The 20,500-nt window shown below is 42.3% G+C and overlaps 1 protein-coding gene across 6 annotated transcripts in view; it reads left to right on the top strand.

Moving 5' to 3' along the window:
* The window catches only part of ENTPD1 (ectonucleoside triphosphate diphosphohydrolase 1), a 179,872-nt gene extending 159,969 nt beyond the window's left edge, over positions 1-19,903 (top strand). For all 6 annotated transcript variants that reach the window (XM_033187667.1, XM_033187677.1, XM_033187650.1 and 3 more), the window contains 3 exons: positions 10,804-10,917; positions 15,745-15,882; positions 17,187-19,903. In XM_033187667.1, the coding sequence (XP_033043558.1) occupies positions 10,804-10,917; positions 15,745-15,882; positions 17,187-17,393 (459 nt within the window). In that variant the 3' untranslated portion in view covers positions 17,394-19,903. The remainder of the gene's footprint in view (positions 1-10,803; positions 10,918-15,744; positions 15,883-17,186) is intronic.
* Positions 19,904-20,500: the final 597 nt, after the last annotated feature.

Genomic DNA, 20,500 nt, shown 5'->3' with positions numbered 1-20,500 from the left:
TATAGAATATGTGCCTACAAAGGATTTAAATAATAGGATGTATTTTTCTCTTACATAATGTCTTGAGGTAGATGATTGGGGTTGGTTCTTCAGCTCAACTATGTCAGAACTTGGGATCAGTTTTTTCCACTATCTTTGTGATCTTTTTGTACTAAGGTATGTTACTGCTCCAAGCACCATATCACTAGGTCACTGCCTCCTTTTTGGCTGTAGGCAGCACCTTAAGCCCAGGTTCATCTCCATTCTAGTCAACAATAGGAGTACTGCCTTTCCGGAATGGGGGAGGTCCCAAAGAGGTTAGCCCCAGCAGTGTGGGAAAACTGACTAGGGGGTTGTGCCCAGGAGACCTTGTGGGACAGACCTCCTACAGCCACAGAACAGCCACTCTGATTTGGCATCTCCTTTGGCCAAGTGACATAGCAGAGTTCCCAGGGCTGAGGATGCTAAATCTGCCTCTCCCTTGTCTCTACCTGTCCCCAGGGATGTTTCTCTCTTCAGGATGTCACGATGCTTACTGTGGGTTAAGACAAGGACAGGTTTCCTGCTAGGGAACCCAGGATGGTGGGGAAGCTGATTGTCCACCTTGATCTCGCTTTTTCCGGTGTAGAAATTGTGAGTTCGGGGGAAATTTTTCACAAGCTTGGTGCCAGGCAGAATGGGAGGAGAGATGACATGCATGTGCAAGTTTGATTCTCTTCCTGTCTGCTTGGAGTTTTTTCACTTCTTTGTGGCCCTGGGAACTGTCTCATCTTCATATTTGATTTCTGGGATATTGCTGGTGATCATCTCAGTGCTGTACATTTGTTTCTGGTTTTCTGTGGTTGGGGAGCATGAAGCCAGCTTGCTTCCATGCCACCATTTTGGAATCAGACATCCAAGCATCATATTTTCTTTCACATGCAAAGCAAAAGCAGGAGAGACGTTTAAGGTTTTCCTTGCACACATCTCTTGCACACACATTTTGCAGAAGTGCCGACTGACATCTTTTCAGATCCTGCTGGCCAGAACTTGGTGAAATATATACTCTAAACCAATCTGTGCCAAAGAGAAATGGATTAATATGGTTAGTTTAGACTAATTATTGTTTATCACCTGAGGAGTCTTTTTTGAGCATATTGCTTTCCTCTACTTGGGTAAAATCAGGACTTCATAAGCGAGGAAGAAGGGGACGAACTATGGGGTATGTACCTGTTACAGTCTGCCATAGGTGGCTTCTCAAATGTCAGAAGGAGGAGGAGCAGCAGTTAGATGACATGGCTGAGGGTTTTCCTCTATAAAGACATTTACGAAGTAGAAACTCAGGAAATCCCAAAGAAACATTGAAGATAACATCATTGTCATTATGTTTTGAAGAGTTAGGGGATTATTTGAATCCTAGCTCCAAATTCCTTATTTTCTTAATAACTCCAGAACAAGATAAAATATTTGAGCAGGCCGGGCGCGGTGGCTCAAGCCTGTAATCCCAGCACTTTGGGAGGCCGAGGCGGGCGGATCACGAGGTCAGGAGATCGAGATCATCCTGGCTAACACGGTGAAACCCCGTCTCTACTAAGAAATACAAAAAACTAGCCGGGCGAGGTGGCGGGCGCCTGTAGTCCCAGCTACTCGGGAGGCTGAGGCAGGAGAATGGTGTGAACCTGGGAGGCGGAGCTTTCAGTGAGCCGAGATCCAGCCACTGCACTCCAGTCTGGGTGACAGAGCAAGACTCCGCCTCAAAAAACAAAAAACAACAAAACAAAACAAAACAAAACAAAAAAATATTTGAGCAGAGGCAGAAGAGATGCCTCTTCATCGACTCAGTCTTCAAATTTCATATTTTGGTCCCAGAGGCTAAGCATTATTATAATCATAGTTTAGTAGCATATTGAAAAATTAGCTACCATCTGTCAAATGCCAATTATTGACTAAGAACTCTATGTATATTATCTCATTTATTCATTCAAGATATTCAGAGAAACAAGGCTTTTGCCTGCTTTCATGCTTTCTAAACCCTTTTAAGAAAACAGATCAGCATGTGAGAATGGAGGTTCAGCTCCTCCCCTCCAGGACCCCAGCAAGAGAGTTTCTCCCAAGGTCACCTAGTCTGGCCCAAGACAAAGCTCTATGAAGAGAACATAGGCACTGTCCTAATCAGACCTGATTCTGCTTCTGGCTTCTTATGAACTGTATGAGTTCTTCATTTTCTTGGTCTCTGAGAAAACAATAGGTAATGCCATAGATCCAGGCTTACCTTAACCATGGTCCAAACCACAGCCTCCCCTCCCCTCAAGGTTCCTGAGGGAAATACATGACAAGACAATGACTGGCAGAGTAATATTTTGTTATTAGTTGGCTGCAAACCCAAATTCAGAAGAAACTGAACCTCACTTGAATGCCCTGTGGCTGAGCTGGCACTGGCTGCTCACCTAGGACTGTTTTTGGGCCAGGGCCCTTGCCTTAGTTTGAACTCCTTGAAGAGGAAGGAGGGTGTCACCTTGGCCAAGGGCCTTTTTCATTCCAGTCACTGCAAGGATGTAAATCTAAAGTCAGTGAACATACTCTTGTGTCTTGAGTTTGTAACTTCTCAGAAAGTTTCACTTCCTGGGAAACATGGCCCAATTCCTGCCTTCAAGCTTGAGCAAACCTTTCCTCCTCAGGGGACTGGAATTTCTTGCCTTTGAATGTGATTCATCCAACCAAAGCAGGGAGAGGTAGGGGCTGGAAAAGGGTGGAGGAGTCTTGAACTCCCCCTGGAGGCTTTTCTGTTTGATCCCTTAGTTCCTCATTGAGATTGTTCTCCCAGCCTTCTGAACCTCAGTTTGGCAGTTCCTGAGACTATCTCATTGCCTACCTCTATGTAGGATCTTTCTCCTCTGGATACAGTCCTTAGGATCAGGACTGTCCTGTCCCTATTTCTGCATTGGCAGTTTCCTTCTGCTTCAGATTTTTGGTGTTTTTTGTTTTGTTTTGTTTTATGCCCTCTGTAATATATCCCTAAAACTTAAAGTCTTTTGTCTGTTTCCTCATCTGTAAAATGGGGATAGAAATATCTACCTCGTTGATAGTTGCGAGCCAGACAAGCAGTGATGGTCTGGGAAATGTCTAACAACCAACTCTCGGGGAATGGGGAGCTGATTTGTAGCACTTACCAGTTTCCATGGTGTAAATAGTTCTACCACAGCCTATTTCAAGCTATCAACATATCAACTGGCTCACAAAAATCTGGAAATTTTAAGAATCAGCTCTTGTGGGTGCATAAGAAAGAGTCAGCTCCAGCACACCACTGTAAATAGCAAAAAGCTGGCATACCCCAGCACCACCCTTAAAAGGTTAGGTCTTTATCCTGGCAGTCTTCACTCTATGCTGTCCTTCCTGCAGGGAGTTCTTATTATTGAGTCCTGCCTCTTGAAGAGTAACTATGTGCAACACAGATATCCAGTTTCATTCCCATTATTTCCAGAACTAGTTAGCCTGGGTGTTCTCAAGCCACAGAGAATTTGTTGGGGAGAGAATTTTTGCCACAGTTGCATTTAGCACTGATGATCTGATTCTTAGTCGGTAAATATAGTATTAAAAACTGTCAATGCTTTAGTCAGTCTGGCTACCCTGTAGCCTTGGTTGCTAAACAGAATCCAATGTTGTGGACAAATTAGAAACACTAACAAGAAAGAGGGAACGCCTGTAGGGAATTACTTATGAGGTAATTTAGAAATTATGTTTAAAGACCACATTGTGCTGTTTATATAAATAAGAAATAGAATAAACAAGTTCAATAGGAAACTGGAATTAAAGAACATTAAAAGCATATTTGTTTACATATGCATACATAAATGTGTGTGTATATTTATATTTATGTTGGTGCAAAAGTAATTGTGGTTTCAGACCGTGAATTTTAAATCATTATAACTAGGTGGAAACACATCTTTATTAATCATAATGGGAACCATTACAATCAACACATTTTTGCCAATGAGAAATAAGTTTATTTATTCCTGTAGCATAAAAATCTGTGCTTCGGTATTTGATGAACTCTTGGAAAGCATTTTCTGCACATCCTGCTGGTTGCGGAAGTGTTTTCCTTGCAAAAAGTTGTCGAGATGCTTGAAGAAGTGGTAGTTGGTTGGACAGAGGTCAGGTGAATGTGGCGGATGAGGCAAAACTTCATAGCTCAATCCGTTCAACTTTTTAGGCATTGGTTGTGTGACGTGTGGTAGGGCATTGTCGTGTGGTAGGGCATTGTGGAGAAGAATTGCACTCTTTTTGTTGACCCCTGCTGGCTGCAGGTGTGTTGCAGTTTTCGTGGCATGTCATTGATTTGCTGAGCATACTTCTCAGATGTAATGGTTTTGTCGGGATTCAGAAAGCTGTAGTGGATCACACCGGCAGCAGACCACCAAACAGTGACCATGACCCTTTTTTTGGTACAAGTTTGGCTTTGGGATGTACTTTGGAGCATCTTCTCGGTCCAGCCACTGAGCTGGTCGTCACCAGTTGTCGTATAAAATACACTTTTCGTTGTATGTCACAATCTGATTGAGAAATGGTTTGTTGTTGCCCAGAATAAGAGAAGATGACACTTCAAAATGACGATTTGAAAAAAATTTTTGGTCAGCTCATGAGGCACCCATTCATCAAGCTTTTTCACCTTTCCAATTTGCTTCAAATGCTGAACAACTGTAGAATGGTCAACGTTGAGTTCTTCAGAAACTTCTCATGTAGTTGTAAAAGGATCAGCTTCGATGATTGCTCCCAGTTGGTCGTTATCAACTTCCGATGGCCGACCTCTATGCGCCTCATCTTCAAGGCTCTTGTCTTCTTTGCAAAACTTCTTGAACCACCACTGCACTGTACATTTGTTAGCAGTTCCTGGGCCAAATGCATTGTTGATGTTGTGAATTGTCTCTGCTACTTTACAACTCATTTTGAACTCGACTAAGAAAATCACTCAGATTTGCTTTTTGCCTAACATTATTTCCATAATCTAAAATAAACATAAAATGAAAGGAAATAATAACTAATTAGCAAAAAGGCATAAAGCAGGAGATGCCCATTAAAATGATGTATAACATAACCACATTTATTTAAGAATGTACTCTAGCATCAAAGGGCAAATTCCAACAATGCAAAAACCATGATTCCTTTTGCACGAACCTAATTACGTACCCCTGGGTTATAGATACCAATCAAGTAAGGATTATCAAGTAAGGGTGACTTCTAGTATGGACATTAAGGAGCTCACCACAGATTTTGACTTCAGTGGTGGAGCAGTTTATTGACATCTAAAGGCAAACTCAGGAATTCCTAGAGCTGAGTCAGTATTTCCCTCAAGAGTTGGCTTTGGGTCCATTCTGGCAAAAGAACACCTATGGGATTGAATCCCTAAAACCTCACCCTAAAAACAGTATCAGGATGATTCCTAAAGACTTTTAAAAAAAGTCATCCACCTTGGTCACAGGAACTTGGTGACGTGATCTTGAACCATCTGATTTTGAGCAATGTATCTTCCTGGGGTATTAAAAGAAGATAGTTTTTGTTCCTCAGTATAATTCTCGGGATTAAAAATGGAAGCATTCTAAACTGTTCTTTTTTTAGTTTTTACTTTTTAAGTTCTGGGGTACATGTGCAGAACATGCAGGTTGGTTACATAGGTATACATGTGTCATGGTGGTTTGCTGCACCCATCAACCTGTCATCTAGGTTTTACACTCCACATGCATTAGGAATTTGTTCTAATGCTCTCCTTCCCCTAGTCCCCAACCCCCTCACAGGCCTCAGTGTGTGATGTTCCCCTCCTTGTGTCCATGTGTTCTCATTGTTCAACTCCCACTTATGAGTGAGAACATGCAGTATTTGGTTTTCTGTTCTGTGTTAGTTTGCTGAGAATGATGGCTTCCAGCTTCATCCATGTCCCTGAAAAGGACATGAAGTCATTCTTTTTTGATGGCTGCATAGTATTTCATGATGTATATGTGCCACATTTTCTTTATCCAGTCTATCATTGATGGGCATTTGGATTGGTTCTAAGTCTTTGCTGTTGTAAATAGTGCTGCAATAACATACTTATACACATATCTTCATAGTAGAATGATTTATAATCCTTTGGATGTATACCCAGTAACAGGATTGCCGGGTCAAATGGTATTTCTGGTTCTAAATCCTTGAGAAATCGCCACATTGTCTTCCACAATGGTTGAACTAATTTACACTCCCACCAACAGTGTAAAAGCCTTCCTATTTCTCCACAGCCTCATCGGCATCTGTTTCCTGACTTTTTAATAATTGCCATTCTAACTGGTGGGAGATGGTATCTCATTGTGGTTTTCATTTGCATTTCTCTAATGACCAGTGATGATGGGCTTTTTTTCATATGTTTGTTAGCTGCATAAATGTTTTCTTTTGAGAAATGTCTGTTCATATCCTTTGCCCACCTTTTGATGGGGTTTTTTTTTTTTCTTATAAATTTGTTTAAGTTCCTTATAGATTCTGGATATTAGACCTTTGTCAGATGGATAGCTTGCAAAATTTTTCTCCCATTCTGTAGACTGCCTGTTCACTCTGATGATCTAGACCATTCTTAAAAGAAGATATACAAATGGCCAACAAACATGAAAAAATGCTCACACTCTGCTGCAAGAATGGCTATAATTTAAAAATTAAAAAATAATAGATGTTGGCATGGATGTGGTGTAAAGGGAACATTTTTACACTGCTGGTGGGAATGTAAACCAGTACAACCACTATGGAAAACAGTATAGAGACTCCTTAAGAAACCAAAAGTAGAACTACCATTTGATCCAGGAATCCCACTACTGGATATCTACCCAGAGGAAAAGAAGTCATTGTATGAAAAAGACACTTGCACACACATGTTCATAGCAACACGATTTGCAATTGCAAAAATATGGAACCAGTCCAAATGCCCATCAATCAATGAGTGGACAAAGAAAATGTGGCGTATATATATATACACACACACATATATGTATACATATATACACATATATATACACACACACACTATGGAATACTACTCAGCCATAAAAAGGAATGAACTCATGGCATTTACAGCAAGGAAACATGATGTATTAAGTAAAACAAAGTGGTATTATAAAAAATTATGTCTAGTATCATCATATTTAGGTTATATATGTACATATACACATATATAATTATATAAATATATATTCACTATTTTCTATTACATATCAATTTGCTGTAGATATTAAACAGTAAATCATTAAAAAGTGTACATCTCTACTGGATGGTTAGATTAAGGACAGACTTCCATTTTTTTTTTTTTTTTGAGACAGAGTCTCACTGTGTCACCCAGGCTGGAGTGCAGTGGCATGATCTTGGCTCACTGCAAGCTCCGCCTCCCGGGTTCACATCATTCTCCTCTTCAGCCTCCCAAGTAGCTGGGACTACAGGCGCCCACCACCACGCCCGGCTAATTTTTTTGTATTTTTAGTAGAGACAGGGTTTCACCGTGTTAACCAGGATGGTCTTGATCTCCTGACCTCATGATCCGCCCATCTCGGACTCCCAAAGTGCTGGGATTACAGGCGTGAGCCACCGCGCCCAGCGGAGACTTCCATTTTTAACTTGCATTTAAATTCTGTATAATAAACGTGTTTCTTTTGAATAAGCCAGCGTTTTAAAGCTATTTCTATTTTGAAGGAAAATAAATGAATAGGGAAACTTCAAATGTTGAGAAATAAATAAGAGAAGATTCTGAGATGCCAGAGGGAGGCTTCTGAAGGTCATGGGAAATTTTTCAAGAGCTTATGGCATGTAGTGCCTTCTGGGGTTGGAGGTGGCATGGACCAGGAGGCCCTGCTGACTTGATTGCTGTGTATCCTACTGAAGGCTCAATATGTTGCTAAATCTACCTCATAGAAATTTTTTGTTTGTTCATCTGTTTTTTATAATTTGTACTTATTTTATAAAGCAAATGTCACCACTTAGCAAAAGCAAGAGAATTTCTAGATGCTTAACTCATTGAGACTTTTGCTAATAGAATAAGCTCTAGGACTAATTTCAGAAAGTCTTTTGAAATGTAGCAATTTAAGGAAATATTTATTATTGCTCTATTACATGCTCATTATAAAAAAAAATCAAACTGTACAAAAAGATTATTAAAGTAAAAACTAAAAGGTCTCCTCTACCTCTCGCTCCACCATCCGTTCACTAGAGGAAAAATGAGAAATAGTTGTAGTAAACAGGAAGAACTTTTCCAGGTATTAGCTATGTGAATCCAAACATACACAGTCTGTCAGTTAACAGAGATTGTTGTGCCGTAGGAACTAGAGAGAGAGCAGTTTTCTGCTGCTCATTTATAGAGCACTCACATATGCCAAGTGCCATGTTAGTGGGGGCAGATTCAACCAAGAACGAGGGAGATTCCGTACCTGCCATCACAGAGCTGGCATTCTCGAAGGCAGGCAGACAGGAGACCAAAAACACAAGCAAAGGCAAATCAGACTGCTGCTGATCAAAATCAGACTGCTGCTGATCAAAATCAGACTGCTGCAAATCAAAAGGAACTGCTGGGAAGAAAGAGACAGTCCTGTGAAAGGACATAACAGAGGGTCCTAGAAACCCCTCTGAGGAGGGGATGTGGAAGTCCATGGAATTCCAGCAGAGAGAATAGCAAGTGTACAGGCTTTAGGGGAGGAAAGGCTTGGCAGGGATTGAAAGCCAGGGTGGCTGGGTATGGTGGGCATGGGGGCAGGGCCAGAACATGCCTGGTTTTCAGAGACCTTGTAGGATTTGATTTTTTTCTAAGTATAATTAGGAGCCACCAAAGGTTTTAAGCAGGGGAGTGATATGATCAGATTTGTTTTTAAAAGATTCCTGTGACTGCTGTTTGCAGGATGGGTTGGACTAGAACCAGAAAGCTAATATGGAGACTAATTAAGAGGCCATTGCAGTGTCCACACGAGATGATAGTGGCTTGGGTTAAGAGAGCTGAAATAGGACCATACCAAGATCTTTTTCTGCACCTGGCATACAATGATAATTAAAGTGCTGGAATTCCTGAGTTCAGGGCATATGGAGGCTCTCCAGTTTCTGGGGAGCTCGACTTCCTAGAGGAATGAGCATATCAGTTCAGAGGCTAAATGTATAGAGGTATTTATACCATTGCTCATAGGAGAAATTGCTGGTAATCAGGAGAATTACCAGTAGGGAGTTGTTGAATGAATTAAGATACATCTACACCATAGACTCTTACGTGGCCATTAGAATGGCCCCAGCTGACTTGGAAGGATTTCTATAAAGGGTTGTTAAGAAAAGCAAAATGAAGAATCTGTTTAAAATTTCATTTCTAAAACAAACCCTTTATATGTATGTGTTTGTATATGATTATAGGAGCATGGGAAAAATGGAAGGCTTCATATTAAGTTGTTAGTATGAACTCCTGTTGGGACTGAAAGTGGAAGAAAAAAAATTAAGCCAAAAAAAAAAAAAAAGAAAATTTATTAAAAAGGACTAATATGCTCACGCTTATTTTATTAGATATATATGTCTAAGAATATTGAAAAATGCAACTTATTTCAGCTGGAACTGAGGCATATGGTCTGTTTGCAGCAGGAAATTTCTTTCCTGGTGGAGGATATTTTTCCTCATCTCTGAGTCACAGTGAGCCCCCAGTGGGATCTCTGCTACCTCCTGTTTCTTTGCCTACCAAAACTCTGTTTCTTTGCCTATGCGAATTACACTTTGGGAATCACATTTTCTTTCTACATTCACTTCTAGTTAAGTAATTTTACAGAAGGCAAATTATAATCCCCAATCTAACCGTGTTTGCCACAGGGAAAACTTTATGCTCCCCTCAAATAATCCCAGTAAACTATGACTCAGCATAGTGCCTAGCAAACAGAGCTCAGTGTGTTTGCTGAATGAACAAATGATGTGCTCCTTTAATATCCAACATGATTTCCCCTAAAAACCGGCACCCTTTTGGGTAGGAAAGAAGAAAAGCACTAGAGTTGGGGTTTGAATTGCCTTATCCAGCAAGCTCTGCTCAATCATTTTCTCCCCTTTAAATTCATGCTCTATTAAAAGAGTAAAAAAGGCAGTTATAGGGTGGTATGAAGTATAATAAAAGTTACATATGTATCATAGAATGAGAAAAATGCTAGAAGCCTATATACTATATTTAATAGCAGTTGTCACTAAGTAGTAGAATTTAGAGGTCATTTTAATAGAATTTTTTTTTGTTTTACTGATTTTAACTTTTAACTTTTTTATAGTTTTCAGCTTTGATGATGATAATGATTTTTAAAAAATTCAATTGTGTCTAAAATAGTACCTAGCCCATAGTAGACCTGTAATAAATATTTGTTGAATAAAGATGGATTTTTAAAGGAAAGCAGTACATATTCATTATAGAAAATAGGCAAAACATAAGCACAAGGGGAAAAAACCAATTTTGCTACTCGGAGATAACTCAATAGTGTTGTATAGAATTTTCTAGTTTTATATATTTATTAAACATCCATATGTAGTACATAGTATTTTTAAATGGGATTTTTGCAACTCCTCTCTCTTTTCTTACTCTCTTTCCCCATTTTTCTTTCTCCCTGACTCTCCTATTACAAGTATGGAGAAAAGTAACTGCCAGGTGGCTTAGAAATGTGTGTCAGCAGCAAAGTGGCTCCCCTTCCAGGAAGGAAACAGCTCTTCGGCCTGCAGTATCACTTTGTGTGTTAATTTACTCAGCAGAGCTTTCCAGGCACCTGCACAAGGGATGTGGCCTTTAGGAGAGCAAGTTGGCATCCCTCTGTGTGGAACACAGCCTAAAACTGCAATTTTCTCTTGTAGGCATTTTCAGCTTTTTACTTTGTGATGAATTTTTTAAACTTGACATCAGAGAAATTATCTCAGGAAAAGGTGACTGAGATGATGAAAAAGTTCTGCTCTCAGCCTTGGGAGGAGGTAAGTGACTAGGCACAGCAACTCTAACAGCATGAGTGCCCTGTGCCCTCGCTGATGCAGAGGATGTGAGTCTGCTCTGAAACTCCTGCTGGTTTGATCAAGATCCAGCAAATGTGTTAGAGAAGACCAGGTGGTGGACTCAGGAATGAATTTATTGGCATTCCTTGATAACTTGACATTCAGTGGCTTAAATAAGATCTTATTTTTTTTCTCACCTAATACAAAGTCTGGCAGTAGGCCGCTGCTGGCATGGGGTCAGCAGCTCTGCTCTGTCTCAGCCATTGCTTCTTCAGCTCTGCTGTTGTGCCTATTTCTCCATGGACACAAGATGGTGGCTGTGGCTTCAGGCATCACAGCCTTGTTCAGAAAGTTCAGAAAAGGGGTAGAACCAGATACATCTGTTCATTTTTACAGGAAAGCAAAAGCTATCCCAGACTCAGCAGTCTTCCCCTTATATCTCAATGGCCTGGATTGACTGAGAAAACCAGGTGCAGAATTTTGTGACCAGCTTAAGCTTAGACCTATCATGAGCCACTTCCTTGAGCTGGGCACATTGTGGCCCACTCCTCTCCTCCAATCCCCAAATCAGAGTTCTGTTAGCAAGAAAGCAGGCAATTTGCAGAGTCTGCCACATACACGATTGTGGTAAAATCCTCTCCATTTCCCAGGTCCAAGATATCTCCTACTTATTCATAAACTTGAAGCACAATTTTTTTCTTACCAGAGGCACTGAGCCATTCAACATCCAGTGCCACAAGATGAAAATCAAGGGATGAGAGGTATGGAATCCACTCTGATTATAAAAGACATAGCTCAGAACAGCAGCTGTTTTTAAGTTGACAGTTGCAAAAATGAATGGTGTTTTCATTCTTAAGAAATACTATCAATTAAAAATAGATGCTTATCCTTGTCTGCACTGACAAGGGGGAAGAGAGGCTGAGCAAGAGCTGGGAAGCTTGCCATTCTCTCCAGGTATTTTGTCTAGAACATGAAAGAAACGTGGTCAGGGCCTTCATCAAGAGTTGCTCAAATGTCTCAGCACTTTACAAAAAGGTTAGCGGTGGTTTTTTGCATTTGGTGGTAATCTGTGGAAGAAGATAAGCATGTTGGAATGGAGGCAATTTGAGACCAGGCCTACATATGGCTGCTGAGGAAGCAGATTTAGGCTGCTCTTTGAAAAAAAATTACTTCTGGTTTAGATTAAAAGTTCTCATCCTGGCTAACACGGTGAAACCCCGTGTCTACTAAAAATACAAAAAAATTAGCTGGGCGTGGTGGCGGGTGCCTGTAGTCCCAGCTACTCAGGAGGCTGAGGCAGGAGAATGGTGTGAACCCGGGAGGCGGAGCTTGCAGTGAGCCAAGATTGCGCCACTGCACTCGAGCCTGGGCGACAGAGCAAGACTCCATCTCAAAAAAAAAAAAAGTTTTGTAAGGTTTCCTCTCTTATCCACATCTCATTTTTTACTTCATAAGATTATGTTAGGCTGGGAATGCTTATACCTAGACCTGTAGGTCTGCTCAGGTAAGTCATGTGGGGAATTGTTCAGAGGCCCTGCAAGTAAGCTAAGAAGGGCCTGCATTTGGGAGAATTCCTAAAGCATTTGGGGAAGGGGTTGCAGAGTTAGACCCCTGTCCTCACCCAGAGCCTATAGCATTGAGGTGGATGTTATGACCCAGGGTTCACTTTCCCAAGCTGCATCATCCACCCAGATAGAAAACATAGTTTTGTCAAGTACATTGTTAGGAGGTGACTCTTTCCTCTTTCCCTCCTAACTTCATCATGGGGAAGGACTGCTACTCCAGTATGGCTTGTGTTTGGGAATGTTCCTTCTAAACACCTTTGGTAGAGAGATAATTAGCAATGTTTAAGCATGTACTGTGTGTTGACAGTGGTGGACATTTGCTTTCTGTGCTTTATGCATATCTATCATGCTGCCTTTCCCTGCTTTGGCAAGGGAAATAAAATGCAAACCATACTTGCTGACACTTAGTCAGGTGCCTGAAGTCATTGGGTCTCTGAAGTGGAGAGACTGGGAGAGTGAGTGGAAGGGAGACTCCATGGTTGTCTTCTGGCAGCTTCATTAGAGGGCTAGTAGAATCTTTCAGCAGCCGGAACGCAGCCACTTTTCTACTCTGAAAATCTGGGCATCCAAGATCTGGTCAGTCCAAGTGAACAACGTGATCAGATTCTATGTGTACTGATGACCAGTTATATCTCAGTGTATTCTGGATCCTCACATTCAGCCTCGTGAATATTCAGCCTTTCTAGGGAAAGGCATCCCATTCTCGAAGATCCATCAATGCTCCTTTATGTGGAGGCTGGAAAGAGGATATCCATGAAGGGAAGAGAACCTCATCATGTTCCACTGCCCTGGGAATAGAAAGGAGAGAAGAGAGAGGGGAAGGTGGGAGAGAAAGGAGAGAGGAGAGTAGACTTCCTCTCTCAATTTGGAGAGCACATAGTAATGAATCCACCCACAAGCATGAGCATGATCAATTCTGGATTGATGAAGAAGGTGGATGCCTTTTTGGCTGCTATATTTTTGGCTACTGTCATAACCTTCAGGAGGCCAGACTGCATAGCCAATGTACAGCTTTCCAAACGGAGGAGGGGAATAGAAGTATTAAAGAATTCAGGGAAATTAGGCCAAAATGGCATCTCCCAGCCCCCCTCCCCCCCACCCCTCCACCCCACACAAGGTATAGGCCAGCCTTTAAGGACCTGCAGGGGCTCAGCACTTTCAAATTGGACCTAAGAAGATTCTTGGGATTTTGTATCCCATAGGTATCATTCAATTGACAGGCCCAAGACTACTTCGATAGGGGAGGAGGTCTTTTCACAAAGGGAAAGCAGAATGCAGTGACTGAAAGGAAGGGGTAGGGACCTAGACAGGCAATGTCAACTGATGTCCACACCAAGGTCTCAAGAGGATGTCACATGAAGAGGAATCAATCAAAGGGTAATTTCCAGAACTGTGCTGAAAAGACAAGCTCCAAGCTGGGTCATTCTGAGGATTTCATCAGAGCAAGACAAGGCAGTCTAGTTATGGACTTATCCTTCCAGAAACTGGGGACAGGCAGGAACTAAGTGAGAAACAGACCCCAGCCAGGAGTTAGGATTTGCAGATGGGATGACTCACGGAAGGGAGAGAAATCTGGGAAAAGAGGGGTGTGGTTTAGGCATCCAGGAGATACTACATATAAAACATCTGGCATAAGTCCAGATGGTACATGATGCATGCATAACAAATGTTCACTTTCTGCCAAGGGTGTCCAGGAGGCAATGCCTATCTGAAGGGCTGAGGGATGGAGCAGCAGACAAAAGTCCAGGCTGAACTAGAGAGGTCCTGGCCTGCTGTCCTCAAATTGAGGGCAGGAGAATTGCAGAGGAGGCTGTGGGCATCTGGGTGTATATTCACAACAGCTAGGCTAGGTAAGGGCAAGGGATGGCAAGCAGCTCTTGACATTTTTAGTAGGGAGTAGGATGAGTAAACATAGGAAGGACTCAAGGAAACAACCACTTTGCATGACTCAGATGCAAAAAAAGACATTAAGACAGAAGATAGGGCCGGGCGCGGTGGCTCAAGCCTGTAATCCCAGCACTTTGGGAGGCCGAGACGGGCGGATCACGAGGTCAGGAGATCGAGACCATCCTGGCTAACATGGTGAAACCCCGTCTCTACTAAAAAATATATATAAAAAAAAATTAGCCGGGCGAGGTGGCGGGGGCCTGTAGTCCCAGCTACTCGGGAGGCTGAGGCAGGAGAATGGCGTGAACCCAGGAGGCGGAGCTTGCAGTGAGCTGAGATCTGGCCACAGCACTCCAGCCTGGGCGACAGAGCGAGACTCCGTCTCAAAAAAAAAAAAAAAAAAGACAGAAGATAGAAGGTGAGATGTTGGCAGTGCTAGCAATCCTCAGCAAAATGCTGCCTAAACTGTGTTCCAGAGCTGTGTTTCTCAAACTTTACTGTGCACATGAATCATCTGGGAATCATATTGGAATGCAGATTCTGAATTGGTCATTCTAGGGTGAGGACTAACCAGCTCCCAAGTGATGCTGATGCTGCCAATCCAGGGACTAAAGTGAGTGGTAAGGCTTTTTATGACACTGTTAAGATGCTCATAGAGGCTCTGGGCCAAAGGCTGTGGTCAACAGCATACAGAAAACTCAGATTAAACAAAGTTTAGGGCCGGGCGCGGTGGCTCAAGCCTGTAATCCCAGCACTTTGGGAGGCCGAGACGGGCGGATCACGAGGTCAGGAGATCGAGACCATCCTGGCTAACACGGTGAAACCCTGTCTCTACTTAAAAAATACAAAAAACTAGCCGGGCGAGGTGGCGGCGCCTGTAGTCCCAGCTACTCCGGAGGCTGAGGGAGGAGAATGGCGTAAACCCGGGAGGCGGAGCTTGCAGTGAGCTGAGATCCGGCCACTGCACTCCAGCCCGGGCAAGAGCGAGACTCCGTCTCAAAAAAAAAAAAAAAAAAAAAAAAAAAAAAAAAAACAAAGTTTAGGGGATGAACAGAAGTACTGAAATTTAGTGTTTCGGAACCTACTAGACCACAGGAACTACTTTTTTCCTGGAAAACCTATTATTACCTCACAGAAACCTGTGTAGGAAAAGCTTCCTTAAGAGACCCTAAACTATAAAACCCTGCTCCCACTGAAGGAGTGCAGCACCACCCCCAAAGCCCTCTGGAAGAGGCCAACCTTCAGGTACACCGGAGCTGGGGCTTTCCCCTCTCTTCATCAGGTCTACTAGAGAAAAAGAGAGCTACAGAGAGATGCCTATTGTACGAGTATGATTTCTCCTTCACTTTACTTCTAGATAAAAACATCTTACGCTGGAGTAAAGGAGAAGTACCTGAGTGAATACTGCTTTTCTGGTACCTACATTCTCTCCCTCCTTCTGCAAGGCTATCACTTCACAGCTGATTCCTGGGAGCACATCCACTTCATTGGCAAGGTAATTTGGGGGCCTGTTGGGCTGGGGGGAGGTTGGGGTTCAGTGGTAGTGACTGAAGCAGTTTGGGGCTTGAAAAGGGGGGAGTCAGCCTAGTGTAGCTTTGGCCTGATGTTCTGTTCTACCATTCTGCTTCGAACCCTGGCATTCTGTGTCAAGCCCTCCTGGGTCTGTTGGCCCACTGTGGGCATCCTCTCTAAGGACAGCTACTTGCATTTTCAGTTGCACCTTCCCACATAACAGTGACTAATTCCTTACAAAACAAAACACAAAATGAGATACATTAAAGTAACAGCATTTCAGCAGTTACAATGACTGTGTGCTGACTTCAGCAGTCCTCTGAAAGTCCCCTTCCATACGCTGGGAAAGTATGATCATGGTTTCATCATCCTTGTTGGTTATTACGTCAAGGTTGACCAATCTGAAAGCTCTGTGTGAAGAAGGGGACTGAGTGGCTGTGAATGATGAGACCATTGTTTAGAAACCAGGCTTAGCATGAGTCCGGAAGAAGCAACTTCAATGCTGTGCTTTACCACAGCGCCACCTGCAGGTATCCAGGAATAGAGAACTCAGCTGAGCCACTCATGCTTGACCAAAAATACCCAGAGCGGTGTGTCTCTACCTTTTTAAGCCCATGCTCACTAGTGGGGAAAATATTTTACCCCCTGTATTAAATATGGTGATTTCACGCAAAACAAAGCATTGAGACAGAGGGCTGTAGCAGGCCTGAGGATAACAGTGTCCTTACACTCTTGTCAGTGCTGATCTTGCTAATTCAAACTTAAATATTTTCCTTGTTATAATATTCCAGACTTCCTTTAATTCCAGCAGTTTATTTTGTTTGAAAGATTATACCTATGTCAAATTTAGGACTGACACATGAGGTAGTCATGATGCATGTGTGTATATACATTTTTTTAAAGAGACATGGTCTCACCCTGTCACCCAGGCTGGAATGAAATGGTATGATCAGAGCTCACTGAAGCCTCAAACTCCTGGGATTAAGTGATCCTCCCCACCCAGGCTCCCAAATAGCTGAGACTACAGACGTGTTCCACCGTGTCCAGCTAATTTTATTTTCTGGAGAGAGAGGGTCTCACTATGTTGCCCAGGCTAGTCTCAAACTCATGGCCTCAAGTGATCCTCTCTCCTTGGCCTCCCAAAATGCTGAGATTACAGACATGAGCCAGCCAGTGATTTATATTGTTTGAATTCTTCCAGTGCATGATCCAATAATTCTAAGCCCTAGGTGATAACTCCTCTAACTCCTCCAACCACAAACAACAGACTTTCCCCACTGTTTACAGATCCAGGGCAGCGACGCCGGCTGGACTTTGGGCTACATGCTGAACCTGACCAACATGATCCCAGCTGAGCAACCATTGTCCACACCTCTCTCCCACTCCACCTATGTCTTCCTCATGGTTCTGTTCTCCCTGGTCCTTGTCATAGTGGCCATCATAGGCTTGCTCATCTTTCACAAGCCTTCGTATTTCTGGAAAGATATGGTATAGCAAGAGCAGCTGAAACATGCTGGCTGGAGTGAGGAAAAAAATTGTCCAGGGAGCATTTTCCTCCATCGCAGTGTTCAAGGCCCTCCTTCCCTGTTTGCCAGGGCCAGTCTTGACCAGTGTGAAGCTTCCTTGGCTTTTACTGAAGCCTTTCTTTTGGAGGTATTCAACATCCTCTGCCTCAAGGACTTCCGGCAGACACTGTCTCTTTCATGAGTTTTTCCCAGCTACCCCTTTCTCCTTTGTACTTTGTGCTTGTGTAGGTTTTAAAGACCTGACACCTTTCGTAATCTTTGCTTTATAAAAGAACAATATTGACTTTGTCTAGGAGAACTGAGAGCCCTGAGTCCTGTGATGGGAGGCTGAGCTGGCTGAAAGAAGAATCTCAGGAACTGGTTCAGTTGTACTCTTTAAGAACCCCTTTCTCTTTCCTGTTTGCCATCCATTGAGAAAGCCATACAATGCCTTTGGAGAAGGCAGACACACATTCCACTCCCAGCCTGCCCTGTGGGTAGGAGAATTTTCTACAGTAGGCAAATATGTACTAAAGCCAAAGAGTTTTTTAAGAAATATATGTGCTCATGCAGTCAATACAGTTCTCAATCCCACCCAAAGCAGGGATGTCAATAAATCACATTCCTAGGTGATACCCAAATGCTACAGAGTGGAACACTCAGACCAGAGACTTGCAAAAAGCAGATGCACATATATGCATTCAAACATCAGGGCTTACTATGTGGTAGGTGGTATATACATATCACAAAGAAAAATACGGTTACAACTCAGGGTCACAAAAGATGCATCTTCCAATGCATATTTTTATTATGGTAAAATATACATAAATACAATTCACCATTTTAACATTTAATTCATATTAAATACATACAAATCAGTGACATTTAGTACATGCACAGTGTTGTGCCACCATCACCACTATTTAGTTCCAGAACATTTACATCAACAAGAAATTTTCTAGAGACAAGACTATCCTGGGTAGGCAGAAACCATAGATCTTTCTGTTTACAGCTGTGGAAACCAACTGTACCATAAAGATAGTTCACTGAGTTTTAAAGCCAAGCCACATCTTATTTTTCCAAGGTTTAATTTAGTGAGAGGGCAGCATTAGTGTGGAGTGGCATGCTTTTGCCCTGTCATGGAATTTACACATCAGAATGTGCAGGAACCAAGTCTGCAGTGTTGCCACCCCTGTCACAAAACATGGGCTTTGTTTGCTTATTCCATGAAGCAGCAGCTATGGACTTTACCATGGAAACATGAAGAGACCCTGTACCCCCTTCCTTAAGGATTGCTGCAAGAGTTACCTGTTGAGCAGGATTGACTGGTGATGTTTCATTCTGACCTTTTCCCAAGCTCTCCATCTCTAGATCTGGGGACTGACTGTTGAGCTGATGGGGAAAGAAAAGCTCTCACACAAACCAGAAGCCAAATGTCCCTATATCTCTTGAATGACCAAGTCACTTTTGACAACAGCCAACTGAATATAAAAACTTAATAAAGCTGTGGAAAGGAACTCTTAATCTTCTTTTCTGCTACTTACGTTAAATTCACTAAATCTTGATTAGGAATCAAAATTTGAATTGGGACATGTTCAAATTTTTTCTAGTGGTAGTTGCCGTATTATACTGTCATCACTGCTGTTGGTTGAGCATTTGTGGTGTACCACGCTGTGTGCTCAAGGGCATTACATTCATCTTCTCATTTAACCCTTACAACAATCTGAAGAAGGTAGGTGTTACCATTCCCACCTCACAGAAACAGAAACTGAGGTTCAGAGAGGTTAAGTCATTTGCCCAAATGGCTGAGCCAAACCTGCCATGCACCTAACCATTATTTTCTTTCCCGAACATACCAGGCTGTCTCCTCATAACTTCCAAGCATGCACTTACAACTCCACATGAATACAGGGTTCATGGGACATGGTAGTCATAGAAAGGGAGACAGAAAGCTGGTCTGTTTCTGATAGGCTTGTAATTTAATATCATTCTGCTCATGTGCTTTGGATGGAAGCACGTGTGGCATATGATGCTAATCAGTGGTTCCCATACCCCTGGCTTCCTAATTTTAATGTTTGCTCACTGCACAGTAGATTGACATCAAATAGTGGCTGCTGATGATGAAAATAAAGGTCAAATAAGCCAATACCAACTCCCTTTTTCCTTCTGTCTGCATATACAAAGCACTGTCATGCACACAATCTATTCTGACCCTCACAACAACCCATAAGGGTGTAAATAGTATTTCCATTTTACAAATGAGGGTCACACAAACTACTACATGGCAGAGCAGATACTGCAACTCATGTCATCTGGTTGAAGCCTGTTGCTTTTTCTTTTCTAAACACTTTCCCTCAGCAAGTTGGAATTAGACTTCACAAGTCTCCTTCAGAGAACACAAATCTTTTGTTATTCCATTCCTGTTTTGTTGCCTAGGTCCAATCTCCCACTCCCCAGAGATGCCAAAAAAACAAACAAACAAACAAACAAACAAAAAAACCAAACAAACACACACACAAACCCTTTAAGGTATTTGGGAGCCAAACTCCACTTGTTAACATCTCATATTATGGAGACAATCAGCAGACACAACCTAACCCCAATTCTTTTGGAGGAAAGGTTAGTTTAGAGGCAGATCCAGCAATCTGCTTTGGGCCACTTTGGGTGGCGTAGATGAAATAAGATGGGTCACTGTTAACTAATTTTAATATTGGATTGGCCATTGGTTACAACTGATTACCATTCTCCCCTGGATTTTCACCCAGGATTCAAAACTTGGTTCTGCTAATTCTGTTCCTTTATGAGGAACCTTTTAAAGTTTCCTTTATAAGGTGGGAGTTTTTTAATTAATTAATTAATTTTTTTGAGACGGAGTCTCACTCTGTCACCCAGGCTGGAGTGCAGTAGCACAATCTCGGCTCACTGCAAGCTCCGCCTCCTGGGTTCATGCCATTCTGCCTCAGCTTCCTAAGTAGCTGGGACTACAGGCGCCCACCACCATGTCTGGCTAATTTTTTTTTTTGTATTTTTAGTAGAGACGGAGTTTCACTATGTTAGCCAGGATGGTCTTGATCTCCTGACCTCATGATCTGCCCG

Source organism: Trachypithecus francoisi, unplaced genomic scaffold (genome assembly GCF_009764315.1).
Source record: "Trachypithecus francoisi isolate TF-2019V2 unplaced genomic scaffold, Tfra_2.0 Contig01579, whole genome shotgun sequence".
In the NCBI taxonomy this organism is placed as follows: domain Eukaryota; kingdom Metazoa; phylum Chordata; class Mammalia; order Primates; family Cercopithecidae; genus Trachypithecus; species Trachypithecus francoisi.
Note: the sequence above shows the minus strand (reverse complement) of the source record. Positions and strands in the feature narration are given on the sequence as shown.